At 47.8% G+C, this 17,082-nt stretch overlaps 1 protein-coding gene and 1 pseudogene across 2 annotated transcripts; both read left to right on the top strand.

Moving 5' to 3' along the window:
* The first annotated feature begins 159 nt into the window (after positions 1-159).
* LOC120692810 lies at positions 160-1,950 on the top strand (annotated as a pseudogene).
* An 8,390-nt stretch (positions 1,951-10,340) lies between these two features.
* LOC120688578 (pentatricopeptide repeat-containing protein At2g13600-like) lies at positions 10,341-16,949 on the top strand. 2 transcript variants are annotated; one of them, XM_039970943.1, is made up of 4 exons: positions 10,341-10,774; positions 11,329-11,457; positions 11,841-13,107; positions 13,186-16,949. In XM_039970943.1, exons 3-4 carry the CDS (start codon positions 12,253-12,255, stop codon positions 14,623-14,625), a joined length of 2,295 nt encoding a protein of 764 aa, XP_039826877.1. In that variant the 5' UTR covers positions 10,341-10,774; positions 11,329-11,457; positions 11,841-12,252; the 3' UTR covers positions 14,626-16,949. The 2 variants fall into 2 exon arrangements, with proteins under 2 accessions (XP_039826877.1, XP_039826876.1); XM_039970942.1 differs by having other exon boundaries at positions 11,841-16,949.
* Positions 16,950-17,082: the final 133 nt, after the last annotated feature.

Below are 17,082 nucleotides of genomic sequence, written 5' to 3'. Positions count from 1 at the left end.
GGGCCTGTCGCCCTATGGCAGGGCGACCGGGGTATATTTTTGAAATTTTCCAAAACGGACATATATTTTTGAAATTCTAATTTTTTTAAATATAAAAAAGAAAAAAACCGCCTCGTAAGAAAAGCAGCCGGTTTTAATGACTGCATGATACACTGCCCAGTTTTGCCAAAAAAAAAAGAAAAAAAGAAAGCAAACACTGGCCATAACCGCAGCATCGGCGGCCGCGGAGGGCGACGCAGTTCAGGTTCAGGTACATCGAGCAGAGGCCGAGAAATGGGCGCGCTCTGCATAGTCTTCCCGTCCACGGCGCCGTCCTGCCCAAGCGGCGCCGGCGCGGCCCGCTCGAGAGTGCCCGTGCTCGCGGCCACGCCTTCCCCGTTCTCCCCCTCGTCTGCTGCCGCCGCCGCCGCCGCCGCTACCCGGCTGCAGCTCGGCAGCAGGAGTCGGGGGCGGGCCGGCGTGGCGCAGGTCGGCGGCCGGGGGGAGGGCGAGGGGGCCAAGGACGGCGGAGCGGCGGCGTTTTTTGGAGAGGACGGTGTGGTGGAGGACATGGACGGGTACCTTGACTACCTGTCGCTCGAGTACGACTCCGTCTGGGACACCAAGCCTGCCTGGTCCGTCTCTTTGCTCTTTATCTGGAACAGTTTCTCGCAGCATATTTTGGTCGGGCGAATTCGTAAAAGCTGGAATTGACGAAGTATGTGATGGCGCAAACATTTAAGCATGATTTGTTAGCTAACACGTGTCATAGAGACATCCCAAATTTGTTGCCATCGATGTTGGTTAGTGTGAGGTGTGACTAAATGCTAAGTCATTCTAGTATTACTGTTGTAAAAACTTGGTTCGGAGAAACATAAAGTACATTCCTAAATTTCACTGGAAGTTGTTCTTGCAGAGTCTGCTCCAGGAATGTCAAACGTTTATTGTGTATTTGTGTTAAGTGTAATCAAGCCATGACTTAAGTGACATCTACACAATAACGTCATCCCATTTCTAAAATTCGATATATGGTAATAAAGCTAGGCAACTAGTATCATATGGAAATGGAGGTCCAAAATGAAATAATAAATTTTTCCTCAGATATTTGCATCATCTTCATTTTTTGTGAAACACTAATAGCTTCTATGCTCAAGTGTTGTCATCATGACTATATTTCCCCCACTTTCAGGTGCCAACCCTGGACAATATTGCTCACAGGAACTACTGTGGTTGCGTGCTCCAATCGGTTATAATTACTGCAGGAGTTTCTTTTATAATATGTGCATGGTGGTACATATTTCTCTACTCCTACCCTAAGGTTTGTATAATATTTTTGTAACAATTTAACTTAAAAAGTAGGCATCGGATTCTGCATAGGTTGTTTTCAAACCACGAAGGGTACACTTAAAATCAATGCAGAATTACTTTTCAAGTGGTGTGCCGTATGCTAACTATGAAAGAACCCTTTTGGACATAGATGGTATTGGTATCACTTTTCAGAGCAGCAACTATTAGATCATCCATGCTTAGTTGCTCACTAGCTCCAAAACTTCTTCTAGTTCATAAAATGGGGACGGCTATGTAGTCAGCATGAGTTTGTGCTAGTTCCAAACTGGAGCATATCAGCCAATTAAGCATTTCTTATGCGCTGAATACCTGTCCAAATAATGATCCTGTTTTAACTCTGATGAATTCTTTCAGGCCTACACCGAGATGATAGCAGAGAGAAGAAAAAAGGTAGCCAGTGGAGCTGAAGATACCTACGGGATGGAGAAAATCCAGTGAGGATCATCAGCAGTGCTTCCGTAGAATGCAGAGCTTTCTTGTTTCGAGCATTGCTTGTTGAGAATGGTAGTTAGAATCATTGTGCAGCTCAGGCTACACCAGTTGTCTTCAGATCTGAAATTGCAACAGCATCATGGAATCATGCTGCCTTGTTTGTTCAAATCTTCAGCTTCCCCTTCGCGTTTCCTTAGAAGATTCTGTTCGTGTTCTTAGTTTTGCCCCAGCCCAGCCCAGTCCAGCCCAGCTGACCGTATAGGCAGCCCAATTATCGCGGCTGATAAAGCTCTCCAACGGCGAAAGCTTTTCGAACTTTTCGAATCATGGGAGCATGAGAGCGGCGGCCCGCGTGAGGCGACCGCGGCCGCAAGGGCCGCTGCCGGAGCCGGCGAGGCCATCGATTTCACCGGCGGCGAGGGCCAAGACGGAGGAGACACCCGCTCCCCTAACCCTTCCTGTGAAGGCGTTCAAGTTCCGCCTGGCCAATGGCCCACCGCTGGCGCCCACGGCAAAGGCCTTCAAGTCCTACGCCGAGACCTGCGCCTCCCTGTTCCGCCTCTGCCGTCGTACCGCCGCCGCCGCCGCCACCAGCAACCTACCTTCTTCCTCAGTCTCCTCCGCCCTGCGGCTCGTCCTCTCGTTGCACGCGCACGCCCTGCGCTCCGGCCTCGGCGCCGACTGCTCCGTCGCGTCCAACCTCCTCACTGGCTACGCCGCATTCGCCCGCGCCGCGGATCGCGACCGGGTCTTCGATGACTGCGTCGCCTCTGGTTCGGCCTCCTCCTTCGTGTACGATTTCATGGTGTCGGAGCACGTAAAGACCGGGGACATTGCCTCCGCTCGTAAAAAAAATCATCATTAATTGATCGTATTAACCAAATTTGTCAATCAGGTTGGCAAGAGGGTGAGGAGCAAGGATGCGGACTACGCCCTGGAGAGCATCGGCGCGCTCTGGTGGGTCATCCCGGAGATCTGGGGCGCCGCCGCTGCCGGCGACGGCAGCGAGCGCTCGGACCACGGCATCGACAAGATGCCGATGAGGTCCGATCTGGACTCCATCATCCAGCCCACGTCCATCTAGGCCTAACCCGATCCTGCACGGTCGACGCCACTAATAAAGCTCTCCCTCCCTCTCACACTCAATTATCTTGTAAATTATATTCTGATTACTCCTGATGCGTGTGTGTGAATACCTGTACCTAGCTAGCTGACAGGCATGCACATCTCTGATCAGCATCCGCTTTGTAAATCGTCTGTTGTTTATGTAAAGCAATCAAGTGCAATGCAGTGCAGTGCAGTGCAGGACAAGCCATGTGTCACAACACCCGTCTCGCTATGCGATCATTGCGTGGTTGCCCATGCGTTTGTTCCAGGCGACAAAATTTGGACCCTGTTTGGTTTACAAAAGACTCTAGCCCTCCAAAAGACCTTGGGTTTAAAAAAAGTCCACCCTATTTGTTTTCAATGATTAAAGGGACTAAACCTCATTAAATGGTGTGTTCAAAAGACATTTTTACCCCTTCTCCTTACATGCATGCGGATAGGGTAGGGGGGCAGTAGGTGGAATTGTATAAAAAAGTCCCTAAAAAGCTTCTCATGAGGGTCTTCTTCAAAAAAGTCTCTACTCTAAAAAAAAGTCCCTAAAAATCCCACCTATTTGGTTTAAAAGTCTCATAAGTCCTAGGGACTTTAACGAAAATCTCTCAAACCAAACAGGTCCTTGATTAGCGACTTGCTTCGAGAGGAGCCAAGAATTAATTTGGTTAGAGACTTGATTAAACTATTGGACGGTGGCGTGGTCTGTGGAGCGTGACGTTCCGGGCGACGACGCGGACGCGGAGGGCCGGGGCGCGCGCGTTCTAGAACGATCCCATCCGCCTCCGCTGGCCGCGCCACCGGCGGCCGTCCCCGTCGCCGCGTCACGTCGCGCTGTCGTCGCTATCCACTCCGCGGCGCCGCCCGGGCGCCGGGCTCGTCGTTTGCCGTCGCGCTCGCGTCACGTCGGCGTCGATCGCGCCGCGTCATCGTCGCCGCTACCGCTAGCTCGGAGTCGGACGAGGGATGCGACGAGGTGGCCTTTTGTCGAGAGCTCGAGGCCGGTAGCGTGCCTAGCCGGAGAGAGCAGCGGCGGGGACGTGCGAGTTGCTCACGGTTAGTTTCGTGTGTCCGGCCGGTTGCAGGCATCCGGGTAGGAGTGTCTGTTTCTATCCAGAGAGCCTGCCCTGTAGTACTGCTAGTGCTACTACCGATGTATAGTCAGTGTTGCAGCAGTTGGTAGTCGTTGTCAGTGGTTTAGGGTTTAGGGTTTAGGGTTTACGGGTTTACGGGTTTAGGGTTTACGGGTTTAGGGTTTAGGGTTTAGGGTTTAGGGTTTAGGGGGTTTAGGGTTTAGGGTTTAGGGTTTAGGGGTTAAGGTTTAGGGTTAGGGTTTAGAGTTTAGGGTTTAGGGTTTAGGGTTTAGGTTAAGGGTTAGGGTTTAGGGTGCACTGCACCTCATTTGCCTCTTATCAATCTTTACTCTCTTTTTTTTGGAAAGGAAAACTAGGCCGACATGTGGACTTCCGTCCATTTTTCAAAAAGGCCCATCGCCGCCTCGTTTACAACAAGTAGTCTTATGGGCCGAAAGGCCGAAACTGCGTGGTACTCGTGGGCCTCGTAAGGGGAATTTTTTCTTTTTTATATTTTTTAAAAATAAAAATTTCAAAAATATATGTCCATTTTGAAATATTTCAAAAATATGAGGGCGACAGGCCTTAAGTGTAATTTTTTTTTTCAAATTCGCAATGAGGTCTCTGGAAAAAAAGGCCCTGTCGCCCCCCCAACGGGCGACAGGGGCCTGTCGCCCCGCCCACGGGCGACCACCGCTGGGCCCAGCCCACGGGCGCGGCAGGGGGGCCTGTCGCCCCCCTACCCCGCGGGCGACCGGGGTATCCCCCTATAAAAGCTCCAGCCCTCCCCTTGCCTTCTCATTTGAGCTCGAAAATTTCACCAAAAATCTAGAAAAAAAGAGAGGAGTGAGGAGAAGGAAAGCGGTGAAGCCCTGTCGGATTCAGCACTTGTGATCTGCAGGTTAGTACATTTAGTTTATATATTTTTCCATTTAAGTACTACGTATTTAAATATGAGTAATTTAATTAGGGGTATGTAATTTAATTTAATTAGTGCTATAGTAGAACCATTTAAGTAGGAGTTCAATGATACTTTAGTTTGTAGTTACGTAGTAGTAAATTAGTTTAGAAAATTAGTTCTACGCATTTATTATTATAATTGCAGTACTATTAGAGACGTGTTTATAAATTAATTATGATTTAGAATAGAATTTGGCATATGCAGTATAGAATTTGAGTGTCATCACGTAGTTATGAATACTTATACGTTGTAGTTGAATTTCATACTTAGTTTTTACGGATTATTGAATAAGGTAGTGAAGTAAAGAGTATAACTCGATAAGTATTAAGTGATATACAGATATGTCGAGCAAGATGCAGTTTCAAGTATTTTATGGTAAATACAATGTTATGTATGGGCCAAATGGAGTAGATCTTTCTGCCTTTAAGCGCACATCTAGCGGCATAGATAAACCTCTGGAAAGGAGTTTTGGTTCCATATGTAAGTGGCTGCAGCGTGGGTTCCATGTTGATCCGTTGACACATGTGATCACTGTCCAGTCTCTTGTTAATTGGGAGGTAGAAAGTGAATTATGGGAATTAATGATGATACACAGCACTGATGACTGGCAGAAGTACATGCAAGCAACTCTAGAGCGTGGGTGGCCTCTAGCCATTCTTGTTCAAATTCAGGAGAAGACACAAAATGAAATCCAACATTGTGCAGATCAAGGAACTCCGAGTATTCAAAGAGAGACCAATTATGTTGAGCAAGATGAGTCAGAAGAGACAGAGAACCAAAACATGGGACCACAGGGCCTTGCTGATGAGGGAGAGAGGATACATAGCATTGTGGACGAGATGGAGGCAGAAGACCAAACCGCAATAGAGATGGAAGAATATGAGCACTCATCTGATGACGAGCAGTACTCATTGCCAAAAGAGTGGAAAGAGCATGGTTTTGGCAGTCATGTCGCAGAAGATGTACGAAATCAGGAGTGGGAGTACAGAGGGAACGAGGTAGTGCAAGGTGCAACATATCCAAACATTGAAGCCGTAAAAGATGCTGTGAGACTATGGGCAATCTCATTGAAACGAGAATTCAGAGTCATAAAGTCTGGCAGTAAAGAATATGAGGTGAAGTGTGTGAATGCTGGATGTCCATGGCGAGTACATGCATTCAAGGGAAAATGGAAGTCAAACTGGAAATGTTCCATTGTCACAGAGCACACTTGTTTGCTGTCAGAAGTTCTTCCCTCGCACTGCAATATATCATGCGACTTTGTTGCAAAGCAAATGTATGAGTTTATTATGGACAACCTTAATTATGAGCCAAAAATGATTGTTCGACACATTGAGCAGACTTACCAGTACACCATCAGTTATTTGAAGGCATGGAGGGCTAAATAAAGGGTGTTGGAGATGCGGTTCGGCACATACGAGGCTTCATATGATAACCTACCTCGTATGTTATCCCAGGTTGCTGCTAGAAATACTGGAAGCTTTTATGACACATACCTCGTACCAGCCGTGACTAGGGGACAAAAAATTATGCAACAAGCCTTCTTTTGCATAGGTGCTTGTGTTAGAGCATTTCAGTTTTGTCTTCCGGTGATCTGCATTGATGGCACATTTTTGACTGGAAGGTATAAAGGTCAGATACTCACCGCAATCGGTGTAGATTGCAACAACCAAATAGTTCCGCTCGCATTTGCATTTGTTGAGAATGAGAACATAGACAGTTGGTATTGGTTCCTTGAACGAGTGAAGATTCATGTTGTTGCTGCACGCCCAGATGTGTGCCTTATTAGTGATAAGCATGCAGGTATCCTGCAATCAATACTGAAATTGCAACGTGGAACTGCGACAACGCCTCCATTGTGGCCCGATGTCCAAAACAGGTGGTGCATTAGGCATATGGGTGCAAACTTCTATGAGCACTTCAAGAACAAGGATCTTAAGAACCTGTTTAAGACGTTGTGCACCCAAAATCAACAGAGAAAATTCAATGCATTATGGCAGATGCTTGATCAGTTGACTGCAGAGCTAGTGAAGGCAAGGGCATCAGGAGCAGGCACGAGTCAGGCTGCAGAGGCTAGGGATTCAATTGAGAAGCCATTTTCACACTGGATTCGAGGTGCACCTAAGGAGAAATGGTCATTCCTTTATGATACCAACGGAATACGGTATGGTATTCAGACAACGAACCATGCAGAGTGTTTCAATATGGTTATGCGTTCTTGTCGTGCCTTTCCACTTGTGGGAATTGTTGAGTTCATCATGTATGGGTGCATGAAGTATTTCAGAGAGCGTTACACGGCTGCAAGCATAAACATCAACAACCCCCAAATTCAGTTTTGCAAAAGAGTGACACAATATATGCAAGAGAAGATTGAAAAGGCCAAACTGCACCGCGTCATATCCACAGGTACAATGGAGCATAGATTTGAGGTTCTATGCAAGAATAGAAGTGGTCGTGGTATCCGTAGAGATAGGGTGGTACAGGAGAGTTTGATTACAGTTGATGGCAAAGCCTTCTGCTCCTGCATGAAGCCTAAGTTATTGCATATGCCATGCTCCCATCTCATTGCGGCATGTGCAGAGTCTGCGTTACAGCCAGGAATATTTGTTTCACCGTACTTTAGCAAGGAAGCAGCTGTATCCACATGGGGACATGAGGTATACGGGATTGGAATTGTGGGGCCTTTTACTCAGGATAATGAGAATAAGATGTTTATTCCTGATCCAGCCACTAAAAAAGGCAAAGGACGCCGGCAGACACGTCGTATTCGGAATGGTATGGACGAGTCGGAAGCAAGCAAGGCACAAAAGCGTTGCAGCCAATGTGGAGCATTGAGTCACAACTACAAGAAGTGTCCTCAGAATGCACTTCACGATGCTGCTGACGTCGGTCCTTCCGAAAATCCCAGAGATGGAGCACCTCCTACGTTCAGACGAGCATCGGCGAGAATTGCTCGTGGAAGGCATTCGGTGTCATGATCCACAATTGTATTTCATTATTTGTAATATGTAGTAATGAAATATGGCAGGTATGTAATGAAGTATTATTGTATTTATGTGTCCAGTTTGTATGAAATTTATATTTACCTATGTGTTCTCATATATTTTTGAATGCAGGTATGGCGATGGACTCCTTGCTAGACCCAGTGATCGACTCGAGCCACAGGTCTTACTTTGCAGCTGTTCAGCACGAGCCCTAGAGGTGTTACGTCCTCGTCCACCCGGCGAGGCGATATCTATACACCACGATTGGTGTGACCGGTATGTAATGAAATATTATTGTTTATCACTTTTGTATTCGTCGGTATTCCTTTGTTTCGACATTTTTTGTTTTTTTTCAGGTTACGTGAGGCCGGCCTACTGACTCTGAGCCGTCTTGTCGAGGTTGGGCCTATTCAGCTCGACCGATCCCTCCTGACGGCGCTCGTTGACAGATGGAGGCCGGAGACACACACGTTCCACCTCCCGTGTGGGGAGATGTCTCCTACGCTGCAGGACGTGGCCTACCTCCTCGGCCTCCCTATCGTCGGGGAGGCTGTAGGTCCGCGTGTGGTGGCGGCCTCGTGGAAGGATGAGCTGGAGGCCCGTTTTACCCTGGTTGACCGCGTGGACGAAGCAGGTCCGATCAACCCGCACCCGCGAGTATCAGGTCCTTCGAAGACCTGGTTCCTATAGTTTACAGTACGTATTCATTGCATATATAAATTTAATTGTTACAATTCACATGTTCTATTGACAGTTGAAACCATTAATCTTAATTGTTTATGCAGCCTGCCTTGTTGGTTGCGGATGCCGACGAGTACAGTGTGACCAGATCGCTGGAGGCGTACCTACTTTGGTTGTTTGGTTACATCATGTTCAACAACACTCATGGCAACTCGGTCGATAGGATTCTCCTTCTGTATGCACGGGAGATTGCGGATGGGGACGATGACGTACCGCCCTACAGCTGGGGTGAGGCGGTACTTGCAGCCACTTACCGTGAACTCTGCGATGGGTGCATGAAGACACATGGGAACGCTATCCTGTCAGGGTGCCCACTACTGCTACAGCTTTGGTCGTACGAGAGGCTAGCCGTTGGTCGCCCCTTGGTCAGCCACGAGCCTTACCACGGGGGCATGTACGGCGACGAGGAGGACGAGAGGCCCACTATGGGAACTATCTGGATCTGGCGTCAGGTATGTTCGCAACAAACCTAATTTTGTTATTCATTGTTACATGATGTATTAGCGCACTTTTAATTTTACTTATTCGGAATGCAGAGGTCCTGGGCACATGCGCGGGTTAGACACGCATATCCTGAGTTTGTTTCGGAGCTCGACATACTGACGCCCGAGGACGTTGTCTGGGAGCCTTACAGCCCAGAGGCTGTGGCTACCCGTGCACCAGCAGGCCTGTCTTCGTACTGCTCCGCGAATGCGAGCCTGTGGCTTACTTCCGCCGTCCTGGTTTATGACATCGCGGTTGAGGCATATTGCCCCTGGAGAGTCAGGAGACAGTTTGGGCAGCGCCAGGAGTTTCCGGTGCCCACCGCGTTGGAGCGTGTCAGTCGCCAGGACCACAGGTAATTATGAATGAACTTGGCTCATACATTAGTGTCGAATCTAACGATTCTTCGTGTTCCACTTTATAGGTTGTCAAGGAGTGGCTTGCCGTGCTCTGATGATTGGCTCACCAAGATCCAGCCGTGGGTGGACCAATGGGAACAGACAGACGAGCACTTGGTCCATCCAACAGGACCACACACAGACAGCTCCTTTAGGGCTTACCTCACCTGGTACTTACCCCGGACTCGGGCTCGTCTGGTTTTTGTTGACACTCACCCGCAGCCACACCAGGCGAGACCTCAGGATGGCTATGCCCGGCACCACGTGGAGGCACTAGCTGGCGCGGTGAGTCTCTTGATCATATTTGCATATATATATAATCATATTCATAAGATAATTCATGTGTTTCTAACTGTACCTTTACTGAATTGATGCAGCTTCGCCTTTGCAACATGATGGAGACGGACTGCTCGACTTACTTGACGAAGGTACGTGCCGGATCCCCAATGACAGACAGAGCCATGGTCGAGGCAGCGTGATCAGTTGCGTCAGGTAGCGCACAACTTCGGAACCCGTGTGCAGTACGAAGACAGCTACGGGTCGTCTCAGGCCCCTGTCGCCCCAGGGGTGGGCGACAGGCCCCTGTCGCCCATTGGGGGGGCGACAGGCCCCCTTTTTTTTTCTCCAGGGACTTCGTTGCAAATTTAAAGAAAAAAAAATTTACACTTTGGGCCTGTCGCCCTATGGGAGGGCGACCGGGGTATATTTTTGAAATTTTCCAAAACGGACATATATTTTTGAAATTCTAATTTTTTTTAAATATAAAAAAGAAAAAAACCGCCTCGTAAGAAAAGCAGCCGGTTTTAATGACTGCATGATACACTGCCCAGTTTTGCCAAAAAAAAAAGAAAAAAAGAAAGCAAACACTGGCCATAACCGCAGCATCGGCGGCCGCGGAGGGCGACGCAGTTCAGGTTCAGGTACATCGAGCAGAGGCCGAGAAATGGGCGCGCTCTGCATAGTCTTCCCGTCCACGGCGCCGTCCTGCCCAAGCGGCGCCGGCGCGGCCCGCTCGAGAGTGCCCGTGCTCGCGGCCACGCCTTCCCCGTTCTCCCCCTCGTCTGCTGCCGCCGCCGCCGCTACCCGGCTGCAGCTCGGCAGCAGGAGTCGGGGGCGGGCCGGCGTGGCGCAGGTCGGCGGCCGGGGGGAGGGCGAGGGGGCCAAGGACGGCGGAGCGGCGGCGTTTTTTGGAGAGGACGGTGTGGTGGAGGACATGGACGGGTACCTTGACTACCTGTCGCTCGAGTACGACTCCGTCTGGGACACCAAGCCTGCCTGGTCCGTCTCTTTGCTCTTTATCTGGAACAGTTTCTCGCAGCATATTTTGGTCGGGCGAATTCGTAAAAGCTGGAATTGACGAAGTATGTGATGGCGCAAACATTTAAGCATGATTTGTTAGCTAACACGTGTCATAGAGACATCCCAAATTTGTTGCCATCGATGTTGGTTAGTGTGAGGTGTGACTAAATGCTAAGTCATTCTAGTATTACTGTTGTAAAAACTTGGTTCGGAGAAACATAAAGTACATTCCTAAATTTCACTGGAAGTTGTTCTTGCAGAGTCTGCTCCAGGAATGTCAAACGTTTATTGTGTATTTGTGTTAAGTGTAATCAAGCCATGACTTAAGTGACATCTACACAATAACGTCATCCCATTTCTAAAATTCGATATATGGTAATAAAGCTAGGCAACTAGTATCATATGGAAATGGAGGTCCAAAATGAAATAATAAATTTTTCCTCAGATATTTGCATCATCTTCATTTTTTGTGAAACACTAATAGCTTCTATGCTCAAGTGTTGTCATCATGACTATATTTCCCCCACTTTCAGGTGCCAACCCTGGACAATATTGCTCACAGGAACTACTGTGGTTGCGTGCTCCAATCGGTTATAATTACTGCAGGAGTTTCTTTTATAATATGTGCATGGTGGTACATATTTCTCTACTCCTACCCTAAGGTTTGTATAATATTTTTGTAACAATTTAACTTAAAAAGTAGGCATCGGATTCTGCATAGGTTGTTTTCAAACCACGAAGGGTACACTTAAAATCAATGCAGAATTACTTTTCAAGTGGTGTGCCGTATGCTAACTATGAAAGAACCCTTTTGGACATAGATGGTATTGGTATCACTTTTCAGAGCAGCAACTATTAGATCATCCATGCTTAGTTGCTCACTAGCTCCAAAACTTCTTCTAGTTCATAAAATGGGGACGGCTATGTAGTCAGCATGAGTTTGTGCTAGTTCCAAACTGGAGCATATCAGCCAATTAAGCATTTCTTATGCGCTGAATACCTGTCCAAATAATGATCCTGTTTTAACTCTGATGAATTCTTTCAGGCCTACACCGAGATGATAGCAGAGAGAAGAAAAAAGGTAGCCAGTGGAGCTGAAGATACCTACGGGATGGAGAAAATCCAGTGAGGATCATCAGCAGTGCTTCCGTAGAATGCAGAGCTTTCTTGTTTCGAGCATTGCTTGTTGAGAATGGTAGTTAGAATCATTGTGCAGCTCAGGCTACACCAGTTGTCTTCAGATCTGAAATTGCAACAGCATCATGGAATCATGCTGCCTTGTTTGTTCAAATCTTCAGCTTCCCCTTCGCGTTTCCTTAGAAGATTCTGTTCGTGTTCTTAGTTTTGCCCCAGCCCAGCCCAGTCCAGCCCAGCTGACCGTATAGGCAGCCCAATTATCGCGGCTGATAAAGCTCTCCAACGGCGAAAGCTTTTCGAACTTTTCGAATCATGGGAGCATGAGAGCGGCGGCCCGCGTGAGGCGACCGCGGCCGCAAGGGCCGCTGCCGGAGCCGGCGAGGCCATCGATTTCACCGGCGGCGAGGGCCAAGACGGAGGAGACACCCGCTCCCCTAACCCTTCCTGTGAAGGCGTTCAAGTTCCGCCTGGCCAATGGCCCACCGCTGGCGCCCACGGCAAAGGCCTTCAAGTCCTACGCCGAGACCTGCGCCTCCCTGTTCCGCCTCTGCCGTCGTACCGCCGCCGCCGCCGCCACCAGCAACCTACCTTCTTCCTCAGTCTCCTCCGCCCTGCGGCTCGTCCTCTCGTTGCACGCGCACGCCCTGCGCTCCGGCCTCGGCGCCGACTGCTCCGTCGCGTCCAACCTCCTCACTGGCTACGCCGCATTCGCCCGCGCCGCGGATCGCGACCGGGTCTTCGATGACTGCGTCGCCTCTGGTTCGGCCTCCTCCTTCGTGTACGATTTCATGGTGTCGGAGCACGTAAAGACCGGGGACATTGCCTCCGCTCGCAGGCTGTTCGACGGAATGCCCGAGCAGAGCGTCGTGTCGTACACAACCATGGTGGACGCGCTCATGAAGCGTGGGTCTGTGAGGGATGCTGTTGAGCTGTATGAGCGGTGCCCACTTCACTCAGTTGCCTTCTTCACCGCTATGATTTCTGGGTTTGTACGCAATGACCTCTACAAAGATGCACTCCCTGTGTTTCACAAGATGCTAAGCTGCAGTGTGAGACCTAATGTGGTTACACTGATTTGTGTGATCAAGGCTTGTGTGGGTGCAGGTGAATTTGATCTGGCCATGGGTGTGGTGGGATTGGCAATCAAATGGAACTTGTTTGAGAAGAGTATTGAGGTACACAATTCTTTGATCACTCTGTATCTAAGAATGGGAGATGCAGCTGCAGCACACAGGGTTTTTGATGAGATGCAGGTGAGGGATGTTGTCTCATGGACTGCATTACTTGATGTGTACGCTGAGTTGGGTGACCTCGAGGGAGCTCGACGGGTTCTTGATGCAATGTCTGATAGAAATGAGGTCTCGTGGGGTACTTTGATTGCAAGGCATGAGCAGAAAGGTGATGCTGCAGAAGCAGTAAGGCTTTACAGTCAAATGCTTGCTGACAGTTGTAGGCCAAACATTTCATGCTTCTCTAGTGTGCTTAGTGCTTGTGCTACCCTTCAAGACTTAAGAGGAGGAACTAAGATCCATGCCAATGCCCTGAAGATGGGTTCTACCAGCAATTTGTTTGTATCCAGCTCTTTGATTGACATGTACTGCAAATGCAAGCAGTGCACAGATGCTCAAAGGATATTTCATTCCCTCCCACAAAAGAACATAGTATGCTGGAACTCTCTTATCTCAGGTTATAGTTGGAACGGCAAAATGGTGGAGGCAGATGAGCTCTTCAACAAGATGCCTGCAAGGAACGCAGCTTCATGGAACACAATGATTTCTGGTTACGCAGAAAATCGACGATTTGTTGATGCACTAAAATATTTCAGTGCAATGTTGGCTTCAGGGCAGATTCCGGGAGAAATTACCATGTCAAGTGTTCTTCTTGCATGCGCAAACTTGTGCTCTTTAGAGATGGGCAAGATGGTTCATGCTAAGATTGTCAAGCTTGGAATCGAACATAACATCTTTATGGGGACTGCACTCTGTGACATGTATGCCAAGTCAGGGGATTTGGACAGCTCCAAGAGGATATTTTATCAAATGCCTGAAAAAAATAGTATCACTTGGACTGCCATGGTTCAGGGACTTGCAGAAAATGGCTTTGCAGAAGAGTCTATTTTGTTGTTCGAGAATATGATGGCAAATGGAATATCACCGAATGAGCATACATTTTTAGCTATTTTATTTGCTTGTTCCCACAGTGGTTTGGTGGAACAAGCCATACATTATTTTGAAACAATGCAAGCACATGGCATCCCACCTAAACAGAAGCACTACACCTGCATGGTTGATGTCCTAGCTCGAGCTGGTCGTTTGACAGAAGCCGAAGAGCTTCTCATGAAGGTTCCAAGTAACTTTGAAGCAAGCGCATGGTCAGCTCTTCTGAGTGCTTGCAACACTTACAGCAACAAGGAGATAGGTGAGAGGGCAGCAATGAAACTTCATGAGTTGGAGAAGGATAATACAGCGGGCTATGTGCTACTCTCGAACATGTATGCATCTTGTGGTAAATGGAAAGATGCTGCTGAGATGAGAATACTGATGAAAGGAGCTAGCCTTAAGAAAGATGGTGGGTGCAGCTGGTTACAATTGAACGGACAATATCATGCCTTCTTTTCTTGGGAAGCAAAGCATCCATTGTCATTGGAAATTTATGAAATCTTGGATCTAGTGATGTGGGAATCGACTATTTGAATTTATTTTGGTGGTTTGTTACCAATATGAACAATTATGAGAAAATGATGATTCCAGTGTTTTCTCCAGTTTCATGAAGGCAAAGTATTTTTTTCTCGAACACGCAGGAGAACTGCGTATCATTGTATTGATAGAAGAAGAAAAGAGTCATACATAGACCCACACACACATCACACACCCCCTTGACAGTCCTAGTATATTATTACCTGTTACAAACTGCCCCTTACGTCCAACTAAAGCACCAGGTAACTACCCTCTCCCATAGCAGAAAGTCATGAAGGCAAAGTAGCAGCACAGAGTTGTTTATGAATTATTGGAAGGGAAATAAGTCTGACTTCCCAAATGATGGTTACCTTGAGTTTTGAACTTTTGATGCAATGAGTTACACAAGTAATCAAGGATATCTGCTTCTTAACAATCATCAGCAACTTCTGGGTAGATCTTGGTTCATGAATGATGTTCTAGGAATTAGGAAACCTGAAGCATTTGATAATGCATTATGCTTTACATGATTTGATGTAAAACCAGCTTCAGAAAAACAACAGAGTAATGCAATACCCTTTTCCAAGAAAGTGTATAAAGTACTGGACCTTTGCTGGGCACTTCTGCTACACACCCATGTGAAGGTTGCAGTGGTGATTCTCCAGAGGATGTAAATATACTGCAGGATGCATTTAGTGAATATTCTAAGAATAGCTTCCTGCAATGAGCTGGCTTAACTGGCATATGAAGCTGGTTTGGTGCTATGAATCACTTTTGATGTGGATAAAAAACCTATGAATGTTTCCAGCCTTTCAGTTGGACAAGAAGGAATTTCCAATAAAGTTTGTGCAGGTATTCGCTCTTTTGAAGCATCATGTACCACGAAATTCAGGTGCGCTTTGTCATTACTATGCTGATTGTGCATTTTGTTGTCTCATGAATCAACGAGTGATAAAGTGAATGCTTTTATGCAAGTACTGTTATCTGCTTTTATTTAGTGTATTGTTTTGATTATTGGTATAGTTGAGCGTGTAAAAGATGGTTCATACATTGTTGTTTGATTTAATGCATCCAGTTTGAATGCACTTGTGAAGTTGAGGGCGTGGAAACAATCAAAACCAACTGCTTAAGGAAACCAACTGTCCAACTGTCGTTATCTAATATGCATACAATTGTGACTTGTGGTGCACCATAGCCACCGAGACGGAAGTCAAACTTAATTTCATAGGCTAATGTTCACTCATCTTCTTCTTCTTGAAGACTACTAAACCAGTAAGTCTTGATGCTTCTGATACACTCAGCTATGTGCTCTTTGCCCACATGCCCACATGGGATCATCTCTGGGACCGCGCAGATTCTCCGATTTCTGAATGGCAATCATTAGTTACTAAAAACTCAGATGCACATGTGTTTCAGCAGTCTATCAGTCATGTTAACCTGGTCGGTGGCAGGTGATCCATCTGGTGTGTACGCGCGGGCGCGGCGCGGCTTGACTCTTTGGCGCGACCCGTCGGGGTGGAGTCTGGACACCTCATCGGCTCGGTGGTTCACGTCGGCGGGCCCGCTCTTTCTTCCGAACCTTCGCGACTCTGCCCATCCGACGCGCAATCAGCGTCGGGCAAGGCCAAAGCCCCAGCACTGAATCGCAAAACGCGTCGCCTTCAGGAGTCAGGTGCGTCTGTTGGCTGCTTCCTTCCCCCTTCTCTCTCCACTCAGCCACTGGCGCTCATACCACGCCGATCCACCTTTACCAATCTCTCTCTTGTTTCTTGTTCTGTTCTAGAGAGTGTTGTTCTCGCCTTGCCGGTGGTCTGGTCGTAGTCGGCGGCGGCGATGGAGCCCCTGGAGGTGGCGATAACGATCATCTTCGACGCCCTGCTGCTGGTGTTCATGGTGAAGCTATTCTTCGCCATGTTCCAGATGAAGCTCGTCGTCATCCTCTTCTACCTCGTCGTCCTCCTCTTCGCCATGGCCTTCTCTGGCCGGGCACCCAGTAGCTTCTAGTAGCTCGTAGCAGGGGGATAGCAGGTGGCAAACTCTTTCTTTCCCCTCTTCTGTTCTTCTCTTTTGGAAAAGATTGGTAGAGTTGTGCAGAGTTACGTCTTTTGGGAAACTCAATCATCTCGATTTTTGGTTAAAGACTTGGTTTTCTCCTAGAAAGTATGCATGATCCGAGGTGCAAATTGCGTAAGCTTGAAGAAACCCTAATTGTTGTCGATCAAGAGCTGCTACAGTATCATACTTCTGGTTCGATGCATATTCATGATGTACCCTTCGCCTGGGTGCTTGTTGATGTGGTTTCCTGGATCACAAACAGAGCAGTGGTGCAGATGAAAAGCGGACATTGTTGGTTGCACAAATGCCACCCGTTTTTTTTTTTGCCATATTTTCTTTATCAGGTAGAGTACATTTTTTATTTGGCAAAGGGTCTCCAATTTCTCCTAGAACCCTAAATCTCGCCGTGTGGCCTTAATA

The sequence above is a fragment of the Panicum virgatum genome, chromosome 9N, assembly GCF_016808335.1.
Source record: "Panicum virgatum strain AP13 chromosome 9N, P.virgatum_v5, whole genome shotgun sequence".
NCBI classification, from domain to species: Eukaryota; Viridiplantae; Streptophyta; class Magnoliopsida; order Poales; family Poaceae; genus Panicum; species Panicum virgatum.
Note: the sequence above shows the minus strand (reverse complement) of the source record. Positions and strands in the feature narration are given on the sequence as shown.